This window comes from Oryctolagus cuniculus, chromosome 1 (assembly GCF_964237555.1).
Source record: "Oryctolagus cuniculus chromosome 1, mOryCun1.1, whole genome shotgun sequence".
Lineage (NCBI taxonomy): Eukaryota > Metazoa > Chordata > Mammalia > Lagomorpha > Leporidae > Oryctolagus > Oryctolagus cuniculus.
This window is the reverse complement of record NC_091432.1, coordinates 115,226,425-115,245,663: the sequence shown is the minus strand read 5'-3', so window position 1 is coordinate 115,245,663 and position 19,239 is coordinate 115,226,425. Positions and strand designations below refer to the sequence as shown.

General features: G+C 45.4%; 1 protein-coding gene across 1 annotated transcript in view; it reads right to left on the bottom strand.

Annotated features, from left to right (window-relative positions):
- The window catches only part of CRTAM (cytotoxic and regulatory T cell molecule), a 32,544-nt gene extending 17,490 nt beyond the window's left edge, over positions 1-15,054 (bottom strand). The window contains exons 1-3 of the mRNA XM_002708347.5: positions 14,789-15,054; positions 5,359-5,505; positions 1,439-1,591 (exon numbers count right to left, since the gene is read on the bottom strand). Of these exons, the coding sequence (XP_002708393.2) occupies positions 1,439-1,591; positions 5,359-5,505; positions 14,789-14,834 (346 nt within the window). The 5' untranslated portion in view covers positions 14,835-15,054. The remainder of the gene's footprint in view (positions 1-1,438; positions 1,592-5,358; positions 5,506-14,788) is intronic.
- Between the last annotated feature and the right edge of the window lie 4,185 nt (positions 15,055-19,239).

Genomic DNA, 19,239 nt, shown 5'->3' with positions numbered 1-19,239 from the left:
CTGCACCCTTGTAAAGGCACTTGTTAGTTCCAAGTATGTACCAGATGTGTTACTGCTGGCAATGCAAAGATGAAAAAAATGTAGCCCTGTGAGATGCACATAGTCCGGTGGTAGTCTCCACCCTTACACTGTTACCTAAAAGTTCTTGTGTTGAGAGTGCAGTGGTAGAGGAATACACAGGGCATTGTGAAAGCTCAGAAGTTGCACAACCAGCCTGAGCCTGGACGGAGTGGGAGGTGGTCAGTGGGTGGGGAGAAGACAAACCTTGAGGTGAATGAGTCACATTGGCTCCCAAACCCTCAGGGACCCATATCTTCTCAGCTACTTTCCCTCTGTGCCTTTACTTTATGGCAGGCACCACATGGACATAACTCCACAAGGGAAGTCTAAAGAATCCCTTTGTGTGCTGTGTGGAATCAGGTTACTTAGAGATCAATTAAAAGCAATGTTTTTCATTGATTTATTTTGCCACAAAAAGAAAAAAGAGAGAGAGAGGAAGATAGGAAGACATATATCCTGGACACCACTGACCCTCTGCGGAAGTGGCACATCCCAGAAGACGGGGCAGCTGTCACATCCTGATGGCCCCTCCCAGCCCCACCGGCCAGCAGAAGAGAGGGGGTCTTTCGGCAGAGGATGTGAGCAGATGACGCAGTGCAGAAACATCAGAGTTCATTCAGTGTTGGGATACACTGCCACAAGGCTCCACTGCATTTAAAGTGGACCTGCAAACTCCTTCCGGGCAGAGAGGGTGCCTACCTCATCTTTGGTTCCCTAGAGCCTCGTACGCTACCTGGTAAATAATCTGAGCTCATCAAATATAAATTCTCCTGCTTTTGCGTTCCCTCCAAGAGAACATGCTAATGCCACAGGTTCACAGTTGAATCTGGGGTTTGCCTCTTGCAATGCTTGCTTTCATTTTCTTTCAATGAAAGAGGGCAGAGATGGCCCAGGAAATGCCTTTGCCAGAGGCAACAATTCTAAATTAAAACATTAAGCTTAAAGCCGGTGAGTTAGCCGGCGCCGCGGCTCACTAGGCTAATCCTCCACCTTGCGGCGCCGGCACACCGGGTTCTAGTCCCAGTCGGGGTGCCAGATTCTGTCCCGGTTGCCCCTCTTCCAGGCCAGCTCTCTGCTGTGGCCAGGGAGTGCAGTGGAGGATGGCTCAAGTGCTTGGGCCCTGCACCCCATGGGAGACCAGGAGAAGCACCTGACTCCTGCCATCGGATCAGCGCGGTGCGCCGGCCGTAGCACGCCTGCCGCGGCGGCCATTGGAGGGTGAACCAACGGCAAAGGAAGACCTTTCTCTCTGTCTCTCTCTCTCTCACTGTCCACTCTGCCTGTCAAAAAATAAAAAAATAAAAATAAAAAAAATAAAGCCGATGAGTGTGTTCATGACTGTGTCTCTCATACTGGGTTTTCTGGCTGGGGCACCTACCTAACACAATGACTTTCACTTCCTTTGTTCTCACAGGGCTCCTGTAATGCAAACACTTGTACACGCCTTCATCCTGCAAGGTGACGTTAGGCACGCTGATGGACAGCTGATTGGCCGAGTGATGAAGCAGCTGGTATTTAGAATTCCTTAAAGCTGTACAAGAGGGAAAGAGAGCTGTTATTAAGAAATGTATTGGATGCACACAGATTGATCATAAGAATCACTTTTGATTTTCACACGCTAAGAACAAATGCTGGGAGACCAGGAGAAGCACCTGGCTCCTGGCTTCGGATGGGCGTGTGGTGCAGGCTGCAGCGCACCGGCAGCAGCGGCCATTGGGGGGGGGTGAACCAACGGTAAAGGAAGACCTTTCTCTCTGTCTCTCTCTCACTGTCCACTCTGCCTGTCAAAAAAAAAAAAAAAAAAAAGAAGAAGAAGAAGAAGAAAGAACAAATACTGTGTTTTCAACTGAGCTGCCTTCAGAACTCTAGGAGAGGGAGGAGGAAGAGGGGTGGGAGAGTGGGATTAGTGGGAAGAATCACTATACTCCTGAAGTGTGGGGAGCAGCCCGGACTGGACTAAGTTACTGGAATTAAGACTTATTCTATGCATCTGCTCTCCTGTGGGGAGCAGCCCGGACTGGACTAAGTTACTGGAATTAAGACTTATTCTATGCATCTGCTCTCCCACAATATGGCGCTGGGAGAGAAGTAAACAGCTTCCGCACAGCTGCCTCCAGTTCAACCAATAAACTGTAGGACTTGCTCCTGATTGGAGAGCGGCGTACTCGGCGTGTGGGCAGCCGAGTTGGGATTGGCAGAGGAGGACTATAAAGGAGGAGAGAGACGGCATGCACCAGGAACATCTATGGGGAACATCTAAGGGAACCCGTGCAGCCCCCAGAGAGCCGGCCGGCGGTGTGCCGCTCCCCTGCGGAAGTGGGGAATGTGGCCAGGGGGAACTGCCCTTCCACGGAGGTGGAAGGGATAGTAGCCAACCCGGGAAGAACCAGCAGCAAACCCGGGGAGGGCCGAGCAGACAGAAGGAACAGCGCAGGGTCCTGTGTCGTTCCTCCACGAAGAGGGGGAGCGACACTGAAGTTGTATTTATGAAATGCATGAAGTGTGTATTCTTTAAATAAATTGTTTCTGGAGAAAAATCAATTACATGAATGTAAGAAAAAAATTTTTTAGTGTTGCCAGCAGGATGTCTCTCCAAGTTAGTATAGAAAATGAAGGACTTTGATAGATCTGTGAAATACACAGACTGCTTTATTTGTGCTCTGCTGGGAAGGGTTCAGCTGGCGGAAGATTACAGAACTGTGTCCTCTCCTGGTGAAAATCACCTATGATTTACCTCCTTGAAGTCTGGTTCATTGGAGCTTGTCTCATCACAATGAATGTGAAGAATGGAAGACAAACACACCAGCTGGGTGCATCTTGCTTTTAATTTTAAAAAGTTTGTTATGGTTTGCCATTTCCCACAGACCCTGACGTAGTTCTTCCAGGTGTTTAGCCAATGGCACGAAAGCAAGTTCCAATCAGGGGTGCATATTTGGTGCAGTGATTAAGGCACTGCTTGGGATGCCCACATCCCACACTGGAGTGCGTGGCCTCGAGTCCTCGATCCAATAGTGATGACTCAAGTTCTTGGGTCCCTGCCACTCATGTAGGAGACCTGGGTGGGGTCTGGCTCCTGACTTTGGCCTGTTCCAGTCCTGGCATTTTGGGAGTGAACCAACAGATGAAAGATCTCTTTCTGTCACTCCATCTCTTTGTCGCTCTGATTTTCAAATAAAATGAATATAACTTTTTTTTCCAAAGAAAATTCCTGGGGCTGGTGCTGTGGCACAGTGGGTTAAGCCACTGTCTGTAGAGCCAGCACCCCATAAGGGCACCAGTTCAAGTCATAGCTGCTCCACTTCTAATCTAGCTTCCTGCTACTGTGTCTGGGAAAGCAATGGATAATGGCCCAAGCGCTTGGGCCCCTGCACCAATGTGGGACACCCGGATGAAGCTCCTGACTTCATATGGGCCCAGCCCCCATCATTGTGGCCATTTAGGGAGTGAATGTTAAGTTTTATAATACAAGCAAATCTAAAATAATTAACCCTTGAGTGGTCGACCAAGGAAGGTGGTCCTCATCCAGAATAACATTTGCATGTTCTGAGAAAATGGTATGATGGCGTCATCTATTGTAGAATGTTCGGCAACATCCTCTACCCACAGGATGCCCGAGGCACTGCCCTGTTTGTAACATATTCAGTGCAGGGCAAGGTCACTCCAGGTGGAAAACCAGAGGAACTAGATTAAGCCATTCTACTGCAGAAATTCCAGAATGTTCATCTCTCAGTTCCCCCAAGCCCAGCCCAAACAAAAACAGCAAAAGGCATTATTTAACAGAATTACCTTACCTAAAGTTGTTTTCTTGGAACTTTTAACAATTAGTGCCTACTTATTCTATCGGGACCCGTAGTAATAGTGGACTTTGTTTGAAATAAGGTATTTGGTATTTGTCTTGAACATAGCAATTTCTAAAATATGTGTTTGTTTTCATGTACTTCCAAGGCAGTGTGTCAGAGAGAGAGAAAAATTTTCCACCCACTGGTTCATCCCCCAAATGTCCATTCACAGGGTTGCAACAGGTCAAAGCCAGGAGCCTAGGAACACCCTTGGGGTCTCCCACTTGGGAGTCATACTCTGCGGCTTCCCATGGTGCATTAGCAGGAAGCTGGATTGGAAGCAGAGTAGCTGGGATTCAATATGGGATGCACTCATTTCTAGCGATGCCCTAACCTGCTGTGCAACAAGGTTTACCCCCAATATCAATAAATATCAATTTGTAATACTATTTTCAAGACATATCTAGTTGTTTAGAGGCTATACTTTGTAAACAAGAATGAAATTTGTTGGTTTCGAGACCTTTGTAAGTATTTGGCAGGTAGAGCTATAAACTGAAGATACCACATGGTCTCATTACGAAGGAGAGAGTCTGAGAAAACCCTGGTCAGAGTCAGAGAGAAATCAGTAGACTTTCCAGGCTTCCTTCCACCTCAGGCCTCTGCCACCCATTTAATGTGCATTTGCAAAGACAGGAATGGCTGCCCTCCTTTCCAAAGTCATACGTCCTGTCCATTTCTTTCTTTTTTATTTTTTAAATTTATTTGGCAGGTGGAAATATAGATAGTGAGAGAGACAGAGAGAAGGGTCTTCCTTACGTTGGTTCACTCCCCAAATGGCCGATCCGAAGCCAGGAGCCAGGTGCTTCCTCTTGGTCTCCCATGCGGCTGCAGGAGCCCAAGCACTTGGGCCATCCTCCGCTGCCTTCCCAGGCCACAGCAGAGAGCTGGACTGAAAGAGGAGCAACCGGGACTAGAACCTGGCGCTCGTATGGGATGCCGGCACCGCAGGCAGAGGATTAACCAAGTGAGCCCCATCATGCCCCTTTCTATTGCTTAGTGATCTTGAGAGTTTGTGCCCATCAGCAGGTGGGGAGAGTCCACGACTGCGGACTGCTCAGATGGCCAGGCAGCAGCGGGCTCCAGGTGTGGCTGCTGGTGTTTGCTGCATGAGGACAAGACCCCCACCCAGTCAGGCTGCTGCCTGTCTTCACTGTGCTGCAGTGGTTTCATGGTCGCAGAGAGTCAAAAAGTGACCTGGGGGTGGAGCATGGAAATGCGCCTTGTCATTTAAGCCCCCTTTAGCAACACTTCTGGTGGGGTTTCCATTTCAGACTTCCTGCCCCCAGAGAGAGCGATGTGTAAAGGAACAGGCTTCGCAGATGCCATTCGCCTGTTGCAGTGGGTGGGCTGCATCCACCCTCGAGTGACTCACGCACAAGCTTTCTGTCCTGTTACCCTGGCTGGGAAATCCCAGGGTTGAAGTCCGCTGGTGACATTTTTTTGTCTTTTCTTCACTTACCAGGATGGTCATTAAAATAAATGGTGAACCCTGAGGGGGCCAGCCATTGCAGGGTGGAGGGCTGGGAGGGAGAAGTGCTACAGTTCAGAGTGAGCGTCTGGCCTTCCTCCACGGTGATGGTGTCCACATGGTTAGTCAGGAAGGCCGCTGTGGAGCAAGAGCACAAGGGGCAGTCAGTCTGGTGGGCCCAGGCCACACCTGCACTGTGGCAGGGACGTAGTCTCAGCCCGACCTCATTCATTCATTCAATCACGTAGTCACCTTCCTTCTAGAAACCAAGGCATTGAAGCAAATACCAAAAGATACCAGAAGAGAAGCAAGCACTGTGTGTTAAGATGCCTCACGAAGGAGGGGACATTCGAACAAGCTTTGAATGAAGGGGTGGGGTTTGAGAGGAAGAAAGGAAAAGCTGAGCAGTTATTGGGCGCTTGATCTGTCATATGCCGGGAGCTGCATGAGGCCATAGGAGGGGTTTGCAAAGAGGTCAAGGAAAACATATGTGATGACAGTACAATGCATAGATTTGCACACTTCTGCATCCCAAAATTTTAATTCCACCTTGCTATGAGCTTTTCAAAGTCCCCTAGTATTACCTACATTTAATTTAATCTTCAAACTTGTACAAGAAGAGCCATTTCACTCATTTTAAAGAGGCTGTGTAGCTGGGATGTGTGCCCAGGGCCACGGGTTTCAAATCTATGCTTACTTCACTATGTCGGTTGAGGCATATAGTTGAGACCCCAGAGTCAGGTTTTCCAGCCTCAGTTTACAAAATGGGCAACTTGGACCATCAAGGACACCGGGTGTGTCTGGGATACTAAGATGATAGCCAATGGTGAGCTTGTGAATTGTGGAGCTGCCCTTGGTGGGAGGTAGCTAAGTCCCTCTGGCCTGAAGGTTTCTGCACTAGAAGGACAATATTGTAAGGTGTCTTCCAAGTCAATATTCCACCGCAGCACCTGAGAATCTGATTCCTCAAATCACAGCCCTCAGAGAATGATAAACAATTGATTCTAAGAAGCTGCAAATTTGTACTCCCCTTCTTCCCTTGACAAAAAAAGAAATTGATGAAATTGATGAAAAAAAAATAAACTGGCTTTATTGCTGACTTGGCACATTTAGTGTTCTCATTATTTCTTCAAATTTGAAGTTAATTTGTTTTTATGAGGGCAATTCTTATCAATGAAGGTATGAAACACTTTCATAAACAGAGGAATACCATGGGATTATAAGTCATGAATCACAAATATAACAAGTTTTACTGCATCAGCTTAAATCTAAAAAAAAAAATCAAGAAGGGAGTTTATTTCCTTGTGATAAATTTCAAGTATTAGGAAGAGTGTTTTGGAGAACATGGGAATTAATTAGTTCAGAGTCTTTTGTTTGTTCCATTCCTAGGTCATTAACTTCCATCTAGCCTCCAGCAGTCATGACCCAGAGTTATTGTCTTGTATTCATATTGACTTTCATGGGAAAACACTTTGCTTGAATTCTAACGGAAAAATACCCATATCATCAGCCAAGCCTAAAATGAACAACAAAGAGCCAATAAAAAGAGATTTGTGCATTCAAAAGAGCATTGAGGCAGAAAGCCAGAATTCTACTTAGGTTTGACCACTTGGAAATATTCTGTTTTATGAAATCAACCCATAATGGAGTAATAAGGATAATATTAATACAGATGCTTTGAAGTGGCTGGAATTTCTTCTAAGGGATTTTTGCTGTTAACAAAGATTTAGGGAGTCAGTGAGTGAGTCCTCTACTCCTCACAGTGTCCGTATTAGGTAAGAGGGGAAGACAGTGGTCCCACACCTTGGCAGTCTGTTAGCATCACCTGGGAGCTCTCAAAGACCCTGATGCCTGGTTACACCCATCGCTAATTAAGTCAGTCACCTTGGAGGCGGCACCCCATCCCCGGTTCTCCTGATCCCCAGCTCGAGTACTCAGATCACTCGGATCTTAAAGAAAACAGTTTCAGTGCAGTGAATAATTTAAAATCAGAGCCCCAAGGGTGCTTCTTTGCTGGCCTCTCCTAGAAGGGTTTCCAACCCCACTACTTTAGTAAAGTTGCTTTTGTCAGATTTTTCCATTGTCAAACCAATGATTCATTCTCAGACCTTGTCTTGTTCAGCCTATTGCCATAACCGATTACTCCTAGCTCCTTAAATACAAGCATCATTTTCTCTTTATTTTCCTAAGTTGCTGGCTGCTGCTTCTCAGCCTCCATTCTTGCCTCCACGCAGTGGGGGTCAGACTGCCTACACTCACTTCATAGGTCATCTCCTCTAGCCTTGCTGCTTAGCTAATGCCTCCGTGTAGATGTCTAAAAGGCATATCAAATCTTACAACTGTAAAGGAAAGTCTTGCTTTTGTCTCCTCCAAATTGTATTCTTCCTCTAAATTTTGCCATTAACAAATAGCAAGCCTAGTTAAGTCATAAAGATCAGTAATACTAGGGCTGGCATTGTGGCATAGCAGGTAAAACTGTCACCTGAGACCTTGGCATCCCATGTAGACATGGGTTCAAGTACCAGCTGCTCCACTTCCAATGAATTCCCTATAAATGTGCCTGGGAAAGCAGTGGAGGATGGCCCAAGTCCTTGGGCCCCTGCACCCACATGGGAGACTGGGAAGAAACTCCTGGCTCCTGGCTTTGGCCTAGTCCAGTGTTGGCTGTTGCAGCCATCTTCATCTTCTCCCTCTCTCTCTCTCTCTCTCTTTTTTTTTTTTTTTTTGACAGGCACAGTGGACAGAGAGAGAGAGAGAGAGAAAGGTCTTCCTTTGCCGTTGGTTCACCCTCCAATGGCCACCGCGGCCGGCGTGCTGCGGCCAGCGCACCGCGCTGATCCGATGGCAGGAGCCAGGTACTTCTCCTGGTATCCCATGGGGTGCAGGGCCCAAGTACTTGGGCCATCCTCCACTGCACTCCCTGGCCACAGCAGAGAGCTGGCCTGGAAGAGGGGCAACTGGGACAGAATCCGGCTCCCCGACCGGGACTAGAACCCCGTGTGCCGGCACCGCAAGGCGGAGGATTAGCCTAGTGAGCCACGGCGCCGGCCCATCTTCTTTCTCTAACTCTGCATTTCAAATAAATGTAATAAGTATTTTTTTTTTATTTGACAGGTAGAGTTTTAGACAGTGAGAGAGAGAGAGACAGAGAGAAAGGTCTTCCTTCCGTTGGTTCACTCCCCAAATGGCCGCTATGGCCGGCGCTGCACTGATTCAAAGCCAGGAGCCAGGTGCTTCCTTCTGGTCTCCCATGGGGGTGCAGGGCCCAAGCCCTTGGACCATCCTCCACTGCCCTCCCGGGCCACAGCAGAGAGCTGCACTGGAAGAGGAGCAGCCAGGACTAGAACCCGGCGCCCATATGGGATGCTGGCACTGCAGGTGGAGGATTAACCAAGTGAGCCACTGCACCGGCCCCTGTAATAAGTGTTAAAAATGAATCAGTAATCCTGTAGAGTAGGGATTGCTTTTCCAATTTAGAGATGAGGAAATCAAAACTCAGAGGTGAGGCAGCTTTTGAGCCAAGGTTTGAATCTTGAGCTAACATCCTTCATGCCTGATGATGATGGCTGCTTTACTCCCCAGTTCTCTGCATTGTTCTGTTTTTTTACAGACAGAAGCTGCTAGGAGCAGTGACTGTTTGATATTTCTCTAAAATTCATTCCTTGCAGAAAGAATTACAGCATAAGCATGAAATGTAGTGGCTTAATGTCAATTCTCACAACAGCACTACAGTGCAGGCAAAGGACAGATATCTGCTCTTTTGCTGTTAATGAGAATACTGAGGGGGCCGGCGCTGTGGTGCAGCGGGTTAAAGCCCTGGCCTGAAGCGCTGGCACCCCATATGGGTGCCGGTTCTAGTCCCGGCTGCTCCTCTTCCGATCCAGCTCTTTCCTATGGCATAGGAAAGCAGTAGAAGATGGCCCAAGCCCTTGGGCCCCTGCACCCATGAGGAGACCTGGAAGAAGCTCCTGGCTCCTGGCTTCGGCTTTGGCACAGCTCCTGTCGCTCCCCCTCTTCGTGGAGGAACGACACAGGACCCTGCGCTGTTCTTTCGTCTGCTCGGCCCTCCCCGGGTTTGCTGCTGGTTCTTCCCGGGTTGGCTACTATCCCTTCCACCTCCGTGGAAGGGCAGTTCCCCTGGCCACATTCCCCACTTCCGCAGGGGAGCAGCACACCGCCGGCCGGCTCTCTGGGGGCTGCACAGGTGTTCCCTTAGATGTTCCCCTTAGATGTTCCTGGTGCATGCCGTCTCTCTCCTCCTTTATAGTCCTCCTCCGCCAATCCCAACTCGGCTGCCCACACGCCGAGTACGCTGCTCTCCTCCAATCAGTAGCAAGTCCTACAGTTTATTGGTTGAACTGGAGGCAGCTGTGCGGAAGCAGTTTACTTCTCTCCCAGCGCCATATTGTGGGAGAGCAGATGCACAGAACAAGTCCCAATTCCAGTAACTCAGTCCAGTCCGGGCTGCTCCCCACAGCTCCAGCCGTTGCAGCCATCTGGGGAGTGATCTCTCCCCAGATGGAAGACCTCTCTGACTCCACCTTTCTCTGTAACTCTGTCTTTCAAATAAATAAAATAAATCTTTAAAAAAAGAATACTGAGAAAAGTAGAAAAAGGAGAGAAGTTACTAGAAGAAATTTCTCCTGAATTAACGGTAGAATTAAGATCAAGTTAAGGAACTTGCTTCATTTTATCCTTCAGACTGGAAGTTAGCACCTAGAAGCTTTGCCCATGTTCTTATCTTTGGTGAAATGATTGTCTAGACAGCAAGATCGCATTTGGTAAGGTGATAGTGGTAAGACTTATCTGCAGCCTGTTTAGAAATAAGTGTCTTTCTCTTAAGATATGTGTTTATGAGTCAGTGTTCTTTACCTCTTACAGTATCTTAAAAATTATGATGAAATGTGGTATGACTTTAAGCATAACGTATTGGATATCCTAAGAACAGTATTTGTTCTTGCCCTCGAGAATTTTGTACCCGGCTGCTGATCAGACTGATCCCAATTATAGATGCTCAAGTTGCAAGTGGAAAGGGCTACATTTGAGACATAGAATAGAAGCTGCTTCCTTTTCTCTTTGCTGCATGCTTCGCTTTTGGTTTGCAGGCCCAGTTATCTTGCAGTCTTATGTAGACCCCCTGTTTAATTTAGAAACAGGAAATCATTGTAGAAAGGAAGAATAACCCCAGTGAGAAGCCACAGGCCCACCAAGCTTTGCTTCAAATGTAATGCTTAAAAATAGCGTTAATGTGTCTAGCCTTGTTAGAGGGTGAAAGGGGAGGTTGCTGTGTGTGTTTTGGTGGCCTACCTTTCAAGGAAAGTTGCCCATGATCCTCTTATTGACATTGGAAACTCAGTTGTCATTCAAGAATTTTCTCTCACCTACATTTGGAGGAAGACTTTCCCATTTGTTGTGAGAGGGGTGAGGCCTGAGGCATCCGTCTTGCTCACCACTTCCTCCCCTGTAGGCTCTGAACACCTATGTGTCCTCATCCGCCCATAGCCCTTGCTATCTAGACCCCATGTGCCAAGTTCCTTGTTTTTCCCAACTGTTTCTCAGAGTTCTTCTCTGCAAATTAGCTCTGCCTGTCCCCACACATGCCGAGCAGAGAGAGTTTCATCATGACTGGCATTTCTCCTTGTGGTGTTGCCACTTCCTGCTGGTAGGCTGTGCTTACTAAGTGGATTTATTGACTTTGACACTTTATTATTATTGCCACAACTGGATTTATCCATCCAAGCATGGGCCTGTGTTACTAGACTGCTAGTAGGGCCTGGTGATATAGATTGTGACTGGTTTATATAGGGAAAAGGAACCCATGATCAGCATCACCACGTTCCATCACAAATCCTGTAAACTAATTATCCTATCAGTGGATGGTTTCATGCTAAGGCACAGGTGGTTAACTCTCAAGCTAACAGACAAGCAACAGCCACAGCCACCCACTAAAACACACATGGATAAAACCAGTGTAGTTCTTAAGAGTCCCCAGTCTAAGATTTGGGGTGTTGCTGTGTGCAGTCTTTACTACAGGTAATCATAGTAGACTGGAAAAAAAATTCTGTGACTTAATAGCCCATTACTGCATGCAATAAATGTAAAACCAAAGCAAAGACAGTCTGTCTTGCAGGGCCGCAAAACTCAGCATGTCCGTCTGGAACTCCTTATCTCTACTGCCCTCTGAGTTTCATCCATGTCTAATACAGGTATGTCACGTGCCCCATTCTGATGGTTTTTATATTCATTAATGTTATCATCAACCACTGAATAACAGATGCTAGACAGGTGCCCAAGCCTCTTTTCTCTCCAAGATGTCTCTTTTCTCAACTTATTCCTCTTCTTCCAATACTATTGCTGCCTCAGTTGAGGCCTCCATCATTTCTTTCCTGAGCCATTGTAATAACTCCCTTTTAGTCTCTCATCCCTCTAATTCATTATCTGCATCTGCTTTTAGGATTACGTTTTAAAAGCATGAATTTGAGCATACCTCTCCCTTCATTAAAATATTTTTTACAGCTCTCATTAACTGTAGGAATCAGGCCAAAACTCCAGGTGACTGGACTCACCCTCTCCAGTGCCATCTGCTGATGCTCCCTTCCAGATACTCGGTACAAATGACCACTTATATTTCTAGAAAGTTCCAGGCTCCGGGAGCTACTTTGCCTTTTGTCCATGCTGCTCTCTTGCTCTACATGGCCTTTCTTAACTCCTTCAAGACTCAACTTGAAAACTCAACTCAAATTATCCTACTTAGGAAAAATTCCAACCTGACCTCAGCATCCCCATGATGACTTACTGTCCCCCTTAGATTCCCAAAGCCTTTGAATATACATCTGTAACTAGCACTTAGTACTCGCTTTTTAATTATGTGGTCACAGGTGCATCTCAATGGATAGATTACAAATTCCTCATGGAAACGTTGTTGGCTGTTCATTCATTTTATATTCCCAGGACATAGCTCAAAGTAAAATTTGAGGTATTGGTTGAATTAACGGATGAAAAATGAATAAAGGTATATATTCAGGGATAAACATTTTAGCAGGTTGCTAACTTTCCTCTGTAATTTTTACATCAAATAATAAAGACTAGAGCTAAATTAAAACCAGAGACACACAAAAAGCTAATTCTTGAACCAGAGTCCTATTTACATACCATTATGTGGTATGAAGCAAAACTCACTTTCACTATGGACCATTACAAAAATGATTTTCATTATTTTTAGATAGAACCAATAGAAAAAACTTACATGTGTGAAAATAAATCATATTTGTCAAAATCAAATTATTTCTAGCCCTCCATAGACTCAAAGAAGCTATCTCAACAACATGATTTTGTCCTGGTCAGAATGATTGAAAGAACTACTCAGTTTTCAATTTTCCTTTGTGTTTTCTGTATCCTGCTCTTCGCTAAATAACCAAGATGGACAGTTTAACATTTGGTGGATTTGACATTTCCATTATCCACAGTCTAGGTAAATGGAATGCATTTTGAAAAATTTTTCTTTTTATTGTGTTTTACCCATCTCAGGAACTATTTATTCCAAGACTAGCCTTGGCAAGAGAGCAGGCTTCAAGGTTATGGTTTGTGTGTGTGCAAATACTTGGCAGTCCCTGGAGCTGCAGAGCTGAAGCAGTCACAGTGATTTCTCTGTAATTTAATTTGCTAAAGTGAATAACCATTTTGCATTCTGCCAAAACTGATGATGTGCTGCCTTTTTATTGATGAGAAAGCAGCATGGTCAGCTCCTTCTCTCCTAGGGGCTCTGATGGGCCTGGACAGGTTTAGAGTACAGTCAGCGATTGAGGGTGGGTGCCCTCTGGGTGGCTCCTTGGATTGGTTTTGAAATTGGATTTTTCAATATTGAATCTCCCACACAATATCAGCTGGTGGTTTTCAAACTTTTGATCCGCATCAAGAAACTCATTTTTGAAAACAACCCCATACACACACACTCCAATGTTAATAAATATTGGGAGATAACACTTCTGCCGTGTGCTGTATAGGCTGAAGTTTTTGATCCATTCTAGTTGTTCAAAGTTGGTCAGATTATGTAACATCTTTTAACTTCAGTTTTCTCATCTGTTAATTGGGGGTATCAATCCTGCCTCAGTAATTTTGTTAGAATTAACTGTAACTCACACAAAGTACCTGGTATTGTGCATGACACAGTAATCCCAGTTTATATAAATAGTATTTGAGTAATTTATGTTCTAGAAGACTTGCTTTAGGTTTAGCATAAAACCTGACTTTTGCTGTTATAAACTTACTTTTATGAGATATTTTTCTATGAGGCAATGACTAGAAATAAAAATGACTTGAAATAAAAATTAAGGCCCGTTTAAAACTCTAAACTTTGGCGTAATCGAGACCATTGTCATTTTAGATGTCTAAATGCACTCTTTCTGAATGTATTAGCTATTCTCTAAGCCACTCATTGGAGAAACTAATATTATTCATTACCAAAATTGAATCCTTGTTAAGTGCCTCAGGGACTGGGGACCAAAAACGAAGGCACTAATTGAAGTGTGTAAAATAAGAAATTGAAGTGCTGCAAAGACTAGACAATCGAGTCTTGTAAAATAGCTCCTTTAGATGCCATTCTGCAGTGAACACAAATTTGGAAGAAGGAGTGTGGTTCATGGAACAGAACCACAGATTCGATACGAGGGAACAGACATACTCACAAAGAGGCCAGCAGTGGGTTTCTGAGCGGTTGTTCTTGCTGGAGTCTGGTACAAGCTGTAATCGGGCACTTAGGGACTCTGGGGTCTGCTTCCTGCATCCTTGTCCCAAGGTTACTACCTTGTCCCTTGTCCCAGATAGTAACAACTCTACCTGAGCTAACATGGGAACTGTGTCTTTCTTTAATTTTCAAAATGTAATATTTGAATAAATGTCAGAGATAAAATCATAGCAAAGTATAAGGTATACTACTTCTTTAAAATAAGCATAGTTTCCCTTGGACTCACAAATATCTCTGAACTAAATAGAGTGCTTTTACATAGACAGTTGATGCTTACAGAAATCCAGGCAGATCAAACATTGTTACCATCTTCATTTTAAGGAACTGAATTACTAGGCTAATACTTATACGACAAGGAAGTTTTAACATCTAAAGCTGATGTCTGTCAACTGATATAACCTTCAAAGATGAATAAACTGTACTTTTCCATAACCCGGATCCCACAGAGACACACACTACAGTGATCCTTCTGTATCCTTTAGCAACTGAACAAGAGATTAAATAAATCGGTACCATCCCTTAGATGTGTGATTGTGCTGTGGCTACAAGTTATTAGCAAAGTTACCTGGGTTGTCTTCCATAGCAGGTCCTCCATGAGCGCAGTTGCTTGAATTACAGACACCTTGGGCAAAACGTTAAGTTACCTGAGCAACGAAAAGATTTGCTCTGAGTGCTTACCTTGCACGGGGAGCCAGGACAGCAAGCTCACCACCCTCCACCACATACTGTGCTGTGCTGCTGTGATACTCTGTCCACTTCCTCTGGATTCTGAAATCAGTGGAGAGGAGCAGTTTCTTTTGAAGAGGGGAGGCGGTGGCTCTGTGACCTCACGTGTACCAACTCCCCAGCTGCTCTGGGAGCCCCCTTTTAGTTAACTACCCCCAAAACACTTCCTGGCGGAACATTTTGGAGACTACGTATGTCACCATGATTATAGAGGTGTGAGTTGTGTGTTGGTGACAAAATTTGTTCTACCACAAGTGGGCAGTACTGGTAGGTCAACCAGTTGTGAGGTTTTGGGTGAGAAAGAGTGGGAGAGATCATAAAACATCCCTGTGTGGTGATGTCAACCTTTTACTTTTCTAGTTTACTAGATTATTTAGATGATTTTTCTCAATCCTTGTGAATATTCATTTATATATATTTTAAAGATGTATTTATTTATTTGAGTCAGAGGCACAGAGACAGAGAGATAGAGAGAGAGAGAGAGAGAGAGAGGGAGAGAGGGAGAGAGAGCTCTTACATGCCCTGGTTTACTCCCAGGTGGCCACACTGGCCAGCTCCTCCCGGCTCCTGGCTTTGGATTGGCACAGCTCTAGCCGTTGTGGCCATTTGGGAGTGAACCAGTGGATGGAAGACCTCTTTCTCTCTCTCTGCCTCTGCCTCTCTGGAACTCTGCCTTTCAAATAAATAAATAAATAATTTTTTTTAAAAATAAAGAGTTAAAGAATTTGCCTGAAGTGACATAGTAAGTCAGATGAACTGAGACTACAAATTAAAGCTTTTGTCTTTGATATCTATATAGAGAAATCAATAATTCTTTTTTTTTTGACAGGTAGAGTTAGAAAGAGAGAGAGACAGAGACAGACAGAAAGGTCTTCCTTCCATTGGTTCACCCCGCAAATGGCTGCTATGGCCAGCGCTGCACTGATCCGAAGCCAGGAGCCAGGTTCTTCTTCCTGGTCTCCAATGCGGGTGCAGGGGCCCAAGCACTTGGGCCATCCTCCTTCCTGGGCCACAGCAGAGAGGTGGACTGGAAGAGGAGCAACCGGGACTAGAACCCGGCACCCATATGGGATGCTGGCACCACAGGCGGAGGATTAACCAAGTGAGCCACATGCCGGCCCCTGAGAAATCAATAATTCTATATAATCATGGTAGTATACATAATTACTATTATATAACATAATTACTATTTTATATGTATATTTTAAAAGATTTATTTATTTGAAAGTCAGAGTTACAGGGAGAGAAGGAGAGAAGAGAGAGAGAGAGAGAGAGAGAGAGGTCTTCCATCTGCTGGTTTACTCCCCAGATGGCTGCAGTGGCTGGCGTTAGATCAGGCCAAAGCCAGGAGCCAATAGCTTCATTTTGGGCCATCTTCTGCTGCTTTCCCAGTCCATTAGCAGGTGAGACAGAAAGTAGTGCCCATATGGGATGCCGGTGTTGCAGGTGTCAACTTTACCAGTTGTGTCACAATTCTGGTCCCTATTATATATATGATATATACTATAATTGCTGTCATATGTATAATTTAAATCAGTAATTAAACTGCAAACAATTAGGTAAATTACAATATAATTTAATTAAGTGGTAATTAAATATATTTATTTTTTTATCCATGGGGTTCCCTCCAGACACTTCCAGTTTTTATAGTTAAGCCTCCTTGGGTGTAGAAGCTATGGCTTTCTTGCGAATGTCTTCTCCTTATTTTGGGGTGATGTTTTATTGTTGCGCCTTGTCTCCTGCTCCCTTGATAACACCACAGGAAAGTGAGGGTGATATCTCCTTCAGCCTCCTGTAGAGGGTGTGGGTTGTCCATGGCTACTTAATAATATCTTACATTTCCACGAGAAGAATGCTATTGTCTGTAGGATTTTCTGACACCGCCCGTCAAGGCTTGGGAGGATGGCAATTTATTTCCAGGAGTCGGCAATGAGTCTATGCATAAGAACCGGTAGATTTTCCAGATCTTGAGCTTATTATCTAACCCCAATGTATAAGGAAGTGAAAAGAAATCACTTCTACAGAAACAAAAGTAAAGGGGTCCTCCTGGCACTTCTCACTGCAAGCCAGTGGACCAGTTTCAAATTAAATTCTGCTAGGGGCCCGGAGAAGGGCCATCTTGCCTATCACTTTTCCAGTTGTTTCCTGTAATCTTGTAAGTGTATTAGAATGCATAGAAACACAGGTGGGAATAGCAGAAGGTATACAGGTCTCCGATGACTAGAGAATCAACCTACATTTACCGTGTGGTCTGTTCCCCACATCTGCTGATTGCATGGGGTGCTGGTGCAATACCTGGGAATCAAAGGGCCTTCTGTCTGCGAGTTGGTGCCCGTGAAATTCACCAGGTGTTGACTTAGCTGGAAACAGCCAGGTGATTGCTTTCCATTTCATTCTCCTACTAAGACACACACTTGATTTTGTTTTCCTTCTGCTCAAAAACTTACAGGGATTCCCTTTTTCCTGAAGTCCAAACTCCAGCAGCTCCTTCAAGGCCATTCACACCTGCCCCCAAGCACTTTTTCAGTCTCCTTTTCTACTCCTCCTCAAATACACCCAAGCTGGGCCAGCGCTATGGTTCAGAGGCTTAAAGCCCCAGGCTAAAGCACTGCCATCCCATATGGGCGCTTTGGGCCCCTGCACCTGCATGGGAGACCCAGAGGAAGCTCTTGGCTCCTGGCTTTGCCCTGGCTCAGTCCAGGTTGTTGCGGCCATTTGGGGAGTGAACCGGAGGATGGAAGATCTCTCTCTCTCTCTCTCTCTCTCTCTCTCTCTTCTATCTCTCTGTAACTCTGCCTTTAAAAACAAACACCCTGAGAAGATTGCTTGCTTGCCATATGTCAAGCATATGAGACAATTTCATAATTATAGTTTTCACGGCTCTTTCCATCTAAAATGGGCATTTCTAGTCTTCTTCCAAGGCCCAGATCAAATGTAGCTTTTTCTCAGAGAGACGTGGAACCTAAGGATGAGGAGCAAAGACTCCAGAACCAGTCCTGCATTCAAAGCCTCAGTTTCCTCACCTGTGAAATGGGTATAACGACAGCACCTACTTGTGTGGTATTTGTAAGAGTTTTAAGAGCTAACATAGGGGCTGGCACTGTAGCAGAGTGGGTTGGGCTGCCACTTGTAGTGCCGGCATCCCATATGGGCACCGGTTCAAATCCCAGCTGCTCCATTTCTGATCCAGCAGGTGGAAGACCTCTCTCTCTGCCTCTCCTCTCTCTGTATAACTGACTTTCAAATAAATAAATAAATATTTTGTAAAAAGAGTTAATGTAATTAGTGCCTGGCATACAGTATGCATTATGAAGACTTAGCTGTTACTAACCTTCAGTCTCCCAGAAAAATCAATTTTCGGTTCTTCTTTGCTCCCGTAATAGTTTCCTTATCTCTCTTACAAATTTTTCTTCTGATTTGTATTGTATTTAACTTGCTATCCATCTGTCTCTCTTGCTAGATTCTGAGTTTACCAACAACAGAATTCGTTTCCTATTTGTTATTTCCAAGGCCGGACACAGACCTGTTCATGGTAGGGTTGATTTTAAAATATCTTTGTGGAGTTATTACTGACCTAATGAACTGTACATACTTATTAAAGTGTATAATTTGACAAATTTTGATGCATGTGTGCACCATCAAGATAGTGAGCATATCTGCTGTGCTCTGAAGTCTGTGTTCGTCCCAGATTCGTGCTTCATTGGACTTGATCCCCAATGGGACACTACGAGGAGGCAGCTCTTTGGGAGGGCCTGAGGCCAGGAGAGCTTTTTTTTTTTTTTTTTTTTTTTTTTTTTTTTTTTTTTTTTGACAGGCAGAGTGGACAGCGAGAGAGAGAGAGAGAGACAGAGAGAAAGGTCTTCCTTTTTCTGTTGGTCCACCCTCCAATGGCCACTGCAGCCAGTGCACCGCGCAGATCCGAAGCCAGGAGCCAGGTGCTTCTCCTGGTCTCCCATGTGGGTGCAGGGCCCAAGCACTATGGGCCATACTCCACTGCCTTCCCAGGCCACAGCAGAGAGCTGGACTGGAAGAGGAGCAACCGGGACAGAGTCCAGTGCTCCGACCGGGACTAGAACCCGGGGTGCCGGTGCCACAGGCGGAGGATTAGCCTATTGAGGCATGGCACCGACCAGGAGAGCTCTTCTTACAAAAGTAGCCAAGAGGTCTGGTCAGCCCCATGCTTTCAGCCACGTGAGGATGCAGAGAAAACACCCATCTGTGAGGAACAGGCTCTCACCAGGCCCAAATCTGCCAGCACCTTGACCTTGGGCTTAACCTCCAGAACCATGAGCATTAAATTCTGCTATTTGTAAACTCCCCTGTCTAAGGTACAAGCAACCCGAGTGAACCAAGACAGCACCCATCATCCCCTGATTTTCTCCCTGCTTGTTACAATCCTCTCT